This window comes from Nicotiana sylvestris, chromosome 4 (assembly GCF_000393655.2).
Source record: "Nicotiana sylvestris chromosome 4, ASM39365v2, whole genome shotgun sequence".
Classification (NCBI taxonomy): domain Eukaryota; kingdom Viridiplantae; phylum Streptophyta; class Magnoliopsida; order Solanales; family Solanaceae; genus Nicotiana; species Nicotiana sylvestris.
The window spans coordinates 165,473,461-165,482,538 of NC_091060.1; the positions used below are offsets into that span (position 1 = coordinate 165,473,461).

General features: G+C 36.3%; 1 protein-coding gene across 1 annotated transcript; it reads right to left on the minus strand.

Moving 5' to 3' along the window:
* Positions 1-7,547: 7,547 nt before the first annotated feature.
* LOC138890469 (uncharacterized) lies at positions 7,548-8,819 on the minus strand. The gene has a single exon (XM_070173857.1). The coding sequence runs from the start codon at positions 8,817-8,819 to the stop codon at positions 7,548-7,550; it is 1,272 nt and encodes a 423-aa protein (XP_070029958.1).
* Positions 8,820-9,078: the final 259 nt, after the last annotated feature.

The following is a 9,078-nucleotide window of genomic DNA, read 5'->3' on the forward strand; positions in this document are numbered from 1 at the left end:
TTAACTAATTCTGTTTGACCGCCTATCTTAAAACGTACATTTCCCTACCAGTTGTCACTATATATATTGGGCACAAACTTTTTGAGAATATGTGATAGTGTAAATACTTTTTATATCTTCAATTTAGTTTAACATATGGAATAACACGTTAGTTATTATTTTTACTTTATTACTCCCTCCGGTTTAAAATAAGTGATTTTTTAGCTGTTTTCACATAGATTAAGAAATTCACCTTTTACTATTAATTAGCAACAAAATTGATCATATTAACCTTTACTATATCTTCACATAAACACTCCTAACACATACTTCAACATTATTTACTCCAAGAGCAATATAGGAAATAAATAATTCATTCATTCTTGAAATTTGAAAAAATCACTTATTTTGGACCAGAGGAAGTACTAATTAGTATTTATTATAGGATATAATTATAGTAATATGATTGTATAAATATTTATTGCATCATTATCAATGCTTAGATTTTTAAATTTTAATTGTTTCTTCCTCTCTTTTTACTATAAAGACATTAAGGGTTAAATCGTTACGCTATTTTTCGGTCGTAATATTATTACCGATACAAAGACATCGAGGGTTAAAACGTTACACTACTTTTCGCTCGTAATATTGTAAGCACGTGATTTTTGACCCTCCCCGAGATTTTTCACATTTTTAGCGTGAATATGTGAAATTGGATCTAATATAGCCATTTTAACTATTTTTACTTTATTTCGTTGCAAAAAGAAAAAATCACAAAAAATACATATATAAATTTTAGTTTATGCATTTCTCATAAACGTGGAAAAATACAAAAAAATTGTACTTTATTTTGGTACTTTATATAAATTCAAAAATTACTAAAATATATAGTTCTATTAATGTTTGCAGTCATTATAATTTTGAAAAATACAAAAATTGTACTTTATTTTGGTACTTTATATAAATTCAAAAATTACAAAAAAATATATATAATTCTATTAATGTTTTGTAGTCGTTTTAATACAAAAAATATTATTTTATATTTTGTCTTTATTAAAAAACGAAAATTACAAAAATAGTTTTATTAATATTTTATAGTCATTTTAACTTTGAAAAAATATAAAAAATATTACTTCATATTTTATCTTAATATTTACGAAAATTACAAAAATAGTTTTATTAATATTTTATAGTCATTTTAACTTTGAAAAAATACAAAAATATTACTTCATATTTTATCTTAATATTTACGAAAATTACAAAAATAGTTTTATTAATATTTTGTAGCTATTTTAAATCCTTAAAAATATTTAAAAAGATATAGTTTTGTTAAATACTAGTCTTATTTTTGGTAGTTATTTTGCTTACATAGGACTAGTTAAGCAACGTGTTCCTATTTCTCGGGTCTGGGCAAAAGAATAATATTCGGGTTCAAACTACCCGGTTTTAGGCCTAATTTTCAGACCTAGCCCATAATAAACCGTGTCCAGGACACGTGGGGAACCCCACCACGCGTGGGGGATATATGCCTTGAACCCCACCACGCGTGGGCTCATTTTTCTGGGCAAACCCATGCTAAATACACGGATGAAACATTTGGGAAAGAGGAACTTTTGAAAAATTTGGAAGAAAACTACTGTTCATCTTTCTTCTTCATAAAGAAGAAAGAAAGAAAACCTACGGAGAAAAGAAAAACGACCCTCGACCTTCCCCGGAACCACCACGTCCAAACCCACCTTGCGACCACCACCAGTCACGACCAAACGAACGCCGGAAAACACGACCATTCCGTCTCCTCCCCGCTCCGTCAAACCAGTCCGGCGTTTCCTCCATTGAACCCGGCGTACACTGCTCGTCATCTTCCTCCCCCTTTTGCTCCTAACGAAAACCCTACTGTAAAACAAAACCACCACCAAACAGACCTTTTTCCCCACCAAAACCACCTCCGACCAGCTCCCTCTCCGTCCCCCAACCACCATCGTCAACCTACCATCCCTCACGAACCAGCAGCAACGTCTCGACCACTTGTGAGCTTCATCATTGTGGCTGGTTGTTGTTGCTGTGTTGTTGGTGTTATCTGCTGTTGCTGTATTCACTGCATATTGCTTAGCTGATCATTCCTTTCTTCTTTGTCCTCCTTACCAGGTACACAATCGATACCACTAATGTAACTGAGAGTTTGAACATAAATGCAAAAGAGAGGACCTGCAGATTGTTTATATACACGTGGACTGTTGTGTTAAATGTCATGTAGTATATAGTAGTTACATTTTTGTTTGGATAATAGAAGTAGCCTACATGCTTAGTGTATCAATGCAGGTTAATGCATGCTAGTCATGTATGTGTGCTGTTAGGTGAAAAAACATTCCCAGTGTAATAAGTTGTACCTTTAGACTTAGTCTGAGGGTGTAATATATTCTCTAATGTAAGCCAAATAGGAAAACTATCCACTTTAGTTAAAATTCTTTCTCCTTTTGCCAGATTGTCCCATATAAATTGATAAACTCATTTCACAGAACAAAGAATCAGTCCTAGGCCTCAATCTCATGAAGGCCGAGCCCAAATCGAAACAAATCAGTTAGGCCCATATCGAAAAAGGGGGCCTAAGTCTGGCCATCTCGCATGAGCTAGGTTTGGGCCCATAATTTTCGGCTAGTTATCCATAATCGCAGTCACATTTTATTATTCTGTAAAAGCATTTTAAATCCTGTTATAAGTAAACTCGCAATCATGTAATTAATTAGGACTGTCTACCGTTTTCAATTGATAGAGACGAACACGACAAGAAACGTAGTTGCTATAGGATATCCTTTTAAAATAAGAACGAGATGAGCCTCGATGAAAATAAACAAAACACGCAGATGCGGGGCCCTTGTTAAATGTAAATCATTGAAGCATTTAGTTTCCCGGACGGGTTGTTTAGCAAATCTCACAACCTTCCTAAAATGACAACACGTTAGTCTCTTTAGGATACGCTTTAATAAACTTTACCTTCTTAAACTCGGGTGCACATTTATGTGACCCAAATCCAAATCTCGACGGATTCGAAATGCCTCTCTAATCACGGGTACATTGACTGTGACGTGGTTCGAGATGCATGTCCATGACGTTGCAAATTCATTAGAAATAAAGAACGAGGTGAGCCTCGCCAAATAAAAATACAAATTGCGGGGCCCTCAATAAATATTGCTTTAAAAATTGTTTAGGCTTCGGGATGGACCGTTTAGTAAAATTCCACGGTCCTACCCAAAATAAATACGCTAGTCGCTTTAGGCGCGCCTTTAATAATTTAATTTCCTTAAACTCGGGTGCACATTGATGTGACCCAAATCCAAATCTCAACGGAGTCAAAGTGTGTCGACGACCACGGGTACATTGATTGTAACGCGGTTCGAGATACATTTTCACAACGTTGCAATTCTTGATAAAAACAGTAAATGATAAAAGCGGTTAAAAGTTAAATTTTGCACATAAGTTCACACTTGTATAAAATCAGATAATCAAGCCGAATATAACAGTTGAGCGACCGTGCTAGAACCACGGAACTCGGGAATGCCTAACACCTTCTCCCGGGTTAACAGAATTCCTTATCCGGATTTCTGGTACGCAGACTGTAATATAGAGTCATTATTTTCCTCGATTCGGGATTAAAATTGGTGACTTGGGACACCCTAAATCTCCCAAGTGGCGACTCTGAAATAAATAAACAAATCCCGTTTCGATTGTCCTTCAATTGGGAAAAACTCCCCTGCGCCCCATCGGGTGCGGAAAAAGGAGGTGTGACAAATATTATTACAGACCTAACATTGTGTATGTTCAAAGACGGGTCTGTGATTTCTAAAATGTAGGTGCACCACCAATGAAAGGAAAAAAAAAATTAAGTGAGAATTGATCACGTTTCTTTGGGTAAACAACTCAATATTCAACCAACTGCACCATTCAATCTTTGTGGTGCATGCCAATAGATAATATTCGACTAATTCTAGAAAATACATACATAAAATCCCTAGTTTGGCGGAAAGACCATGTGTTCACATGCCCCATAAACTGTCCTCAAATCTGCCCCCGAGTATGTCTATTTCTTCTACTACCATAAATTGTAATTAAACCTTGAAATACTAGGTCTTGAGTATCGTACCTAGTTTAAAAGAAAATTAAAAATTGTCGAACCTAAAAGGAGAAGAATTAGAGAGAAAAGGAAAAAGTAAACCGCCAAAAGGAAAGTAAGTGATGTTTAGCCTACTAATTATTATACAAGAAAATATATATCATTGCACTACATATAACAATAACCGCTCAGTGTAATTTCACAAGTGAGATCTGGGCAGAGGCGGATCTATGTGTATGTGTGTGAAAGATTGAAGAAGGGAATTGCAGAATTTTCTGTCCATCTTTTCATTCACTGTACAGATATTTATACAAGTATTTACAACAAAAGAAAATTGTAAGTTAAAACTACTCTATACACTTATCTAATTTTTATTGCCTACCCCTATAACTGTGTAACAAAATTATTCTGTACACTTGTCTAAATTTTATTGCTTATAAATATAGTTGTGCAACCGAAACATTCTCTACTATGTGTGAGCATGTTCTTTACTCGTGTATGATCCAAGGGCTCAGATTGTAAGTTCTTAAATGTTGAGATTGCTCCACGTGTCAAGTCCAATAGTCAATAGAGACAACCTCGTTTAATTCCAAACAAACCTAGGTCTCCTGTCTGAAGCCCTTATCTCTTCTTCCTCTTTAACTTTTCATAGATAACTCCACCACTTTATTTCTCTCTAGTGAGAAGCCTCCATTTCTCTTATCAAACTCCATGTTTTTCTGATGAGTAGCTTGCTCAACATCCCCCCTCAAGTTGGTGGGTAAAGAAGTTATCCCCAACTTGCGAAGAATAGATTTGTGAGATGGCCCTGATAGGGCTTTGGTGAAAAGATTCGCTAGTTGTGAAGATGAGGGAACATAGGACAGAGTAATGAGACCAGAGAGAAATTGTTGCCGGACAAAGTGACAGTCCAATTCTACGTGCTTCGTCTGTTCGTGGAAAACAGGGATGCGTGCAATGTGGATCGCCGATTTGCTATAAGAGAGCACTGCTACTGGTAGTGAAGGTGGAACTGACAAATCTTCGAGCAAACGAGTGAGCCATGTCAACTTGGCGATGACTCTTCGCATAGATCGATATTCCGCCTCAGCTGACGATAGAGAAATAGATGTCTGTTTCTTGGATTTCCAGGAAATGGGTGAACCTCCAAGTTAGATGTAAAATCCGCTAACAGACCTGCGAGTTTCAGAACAAGACGCCCAGTCGACATCGCAAAATGCAACCAATTTGAGGGATGGAGCAGTGTTCAGAATGATCCCTTGTCCTGGGTCAGAATGCAAGTAACGCAATACTCGAAGAGCTGCCACAAAGTGGGAAGTTCTGGGGTTTTGCATAAATTGGCTGAGCTTCAAAACTATAAAAGACAGGTCGAGCCTTGTGTGTGTTAAATAATTGAGCTTCCCAACAAGGTGACGATATATGGTGGGATTGAGGAGAAGTTCACCTTCATCTACTCGTAACTTTGAAGAAGGTTCAAGTGGAGAAGACACACAAAGGATTCAGGGATGTCAAACTCTTTGATCAAGTCCAAGGTAAATTTTCTTTGACACATGATTATCCCCTGTTTTTTCCTTAGTATTTCCATACCTAGGAAGTAATGCAAATTGCCTAGGTCTTTTACCTTAAACTATGTGTTAAGAAAAAATTTGAGTGTTGAAATTTCATCAGAATCATCTCCACTAATAAGAATGTCATCGACATAGACTGCCACAATAGAAACCAAACCTGCCTGTCTTTTAAAAAATAATGAATAGTCATTCATTGAAGAAGAATAACCTTTGAAACTTAGAGCGCCCGCAAGCCGAGCATACCACTGCCATGAAGCTTGTTTTAAACCATATAAAGACTTCCTTCGTAAACTAACATGGTTGGGACTGGGAGGAGACAAACCAGCTGAAAATCTCATATAGAATTCCTCTTGTAAATCACCATGTAAGAATGCATTGCTTATAGCTAGTTGATGGATTGGCCAAGCTTTCTTAGCTACCACTGCCAGTAAGCAACGTATAGTGGTCATTTTGACCACGGAAGAAAAAATTTCAGTATAATCTATCCCTTCTCTTTGTATATCTCCCCTCACCACCAACCTGGCCTTTAGTCTCTCTATGTTGCCATCAGAGTTGTGTTTCACCTTGTATGCCCACTTACAAGGTAAAGCCTTTTTCCGTATGGTAAAAGAATCATATCCCAAGTGTGATTTTCCTTTAAGGCCTCAATTTCTGAGTTCATAGCTCTTTGCCAGCCAGGATACATAGAGACCTGAGAAAAACTAGTAGGTTCTGAGATTTCTGAAATAGAGTGCATAACATGTTGATTGTGAGATGATAAGGCTGTAAAGGAGTAGACACTGGTTTGAGCTGGTTCTGTAAAATAGCTTTCAGTTAGATTGGTAAGATGAACATTGTTGCAGATGAAGTCATTCAGATATCTTGGCCATTTTGACTCTCTAGTTGATTTCCTAAGCTGAAGTGGTGTATCAATGTGTGTAGGTGTACTAATGTTGGGAGGAATCTAGGTGTGAGGTGACTGATTTCTAGGTGATTGAGGTAAATCAGAGTGTTGTGAATGAGTGCTAGGTGACTGAGTGATAGGTGAGGAAGAACTATGAGGTGAAATTACCCTATTAGGAAGTGGGAGGTAAGAGAGGATCAGGAATAGAAGAAGGATGTGATAGAGGATAGGTATATGTATTATGTGAAAGTGGATGAATTGGAAATGTAGCTTCTGAGAGTACATGGGTAGAAGCAAAAGAAAATTTGTCCTCATAAAAATGGACATCTCTGGAAACTACAACTTTCTTTGTGTCTATTTCCAACAACTTGTATCCCTTTTGTCTCAAAGGATAACCCAAAAATACACAAGTCTTAGCTCTAGGAGCAAACTTACTTCTCCCATTTGATAAAGTAGATGCATAACATAAACATGAAAAAAAAATTATAGAATCATATGAGGGTGGTTGGTTAAATAAGATAGAAAAAGGTGTCTTTCCTTTAAAGACCTTAAAAGGCAATCGATTGATCAAATGAGTAGCAGTCAATAAGCACTCAACCCAATATGGAATAGGAACTTTTGATTGAAAAATTAGAGCTCTTGCAATTTCCAATAGATGTCTATGCTTCCTTTTAACAATTCCATTTTGTTGAGGGGTGTTTACACAAGATGTTTGGTGCAAAATTCCTTGAGAGAAATAAAAAGAAAACTGTTGAGTTCCTTTGCCTAACTCAAAGGCATTGTTTGTCCTTAGCTTCTGTATTTTAACACCAAATTGCCTCTCTACCATAGTAAAAAAATTCCTTAGGACATCAAAAACATTACTCTTGCTGTTTGGAAGAAAGGTCCATGCCTCTCTGCTATAATCATCCACAATGGTTAAAAAATATCCGAAACCATTATAAGTTGGAACCTTGTAAGGTCCCCATATATCAACATGAATTAACTCAAATGCTCTTTTTGATTTGATTTAACTTAAAGGGAAAGAATTTCTAGTTTGTCGAGCTTTAGGACAAATATCACATAAACATTCAAAATCAGAAGGAATGGAAATAAAATTGAGATGTTTCACTGATGAAAAGGGCAAATGCCCTAGCCTGACATGCCAAAGGTTTACATCAGAGATTGTACTTGCAGAAAAGGGAAAATAAACTGAAACTTGACTGAAAACATTCTGTTTTGAAGATGAAACTATATTTTCTTCACACCTATGTCTAGAACTATTATGATTAGGCTCCAATAGGTACAGTCCCTCTTTTGCTTCACCAAAAATTTGAGCCCTCTTGATTAAAGGGGCCTGCAACATACATCGAGTAGAATAGAATGAGACGATGCAATGAAATTGCAAATAAAATCTATTAACAGACATTAGATTATATCTGAAAGTAGGAACATGCAATACATTTTCAAAGATATAATCAAAATGAATGGAAACTTTTCCTACATGAATGATTGTTATTTTGAAAGAATTAGGTAGGTTGATGTCTAGAGGAACAGGAAGAGGTGATAAAGATATAAAAGCAATTGAGTCAAAACACATATGTTCTAAAGCTCCTAAATCTATGATCCAGGTGCTTGAATTGTAAACTAAAAAGCAAGAACCAGAATATTTGATAATTGTACCAGCCACAACATTTACATTGATTTCTGAGTTTGAGGTTCCTGCATCTATCACCTTAACTTGCTTAGTGAGTTGTACCAACTGTGAGAATTGTTCTTTTGAAAGGTGTTGATTCATAACTTCATTAAAATTATTGTTTAGATCATCTCCTTGGTCTCCTAAGAAAGCTCCATTACCTCTGATGGGTGCTTGACCCTGTTTTCCATTTGTGAATTCAAAACCATCTGGAAACCCTATGATTCTGTAGCAATATGCTATTGAGTGGCCTATTTTCTTATAGTAGGTACAAGAAACATTAGGATTGAATTTTCCTTTCCTTGCCTTAGGGGCTGATGTCCTTTGTGGTGGATTTCTAGATTTTTGGAAACCATTAGCAGGCTTCTGAAACTGCCCAGGAAGTCTCTGCTTCCTATTTCTTTGTGAAAAGTTTCCTTGATTTTGGAAATTGTTCTGATTTCCTACCATGAAGGATGAAGCATTAGTTGAAATGAGAGGGTTAGCATATACCTCTTTATGATTCTCATCCTGTAGAATTAAGGAGTATGCATGGTTGATGTTGGGTAATGGTTTCATCATGAGTATGATTCCCCTAGCTTGACCATATGCCTCATTCAACCCCATTAGAAATTGAATTAGTCTCTGATCCTCTTATGATTTTTCCACCACTTTCTTACCCTCACAGATACAAGTGTAGGTGCACTTGATATTGGAGTTGAGAGTATCCAACTCATTCCATAGACGTTTAAGCTTTGTGAAATAGGTTGTTATGTCACTTGTACCTTGAACTAAACCAGCTAACTCTTTCTATAGGTGATATAATTTTGTTCCACTGAATTGCCCAAACCTGTGCTCTAGTCCAGTCCAGAGTTCTCTTGCAGTT

Bases quoted from the DNA above. Each gene is read 5' to 3' on its own strand.
- LOC138890469 (XM_070173857.1), bottom strand. From the start codon at position 8,819: ATGGGGTTGAATGAGGCATATGGTCAAGCTAGGGGAATCATACTCATG.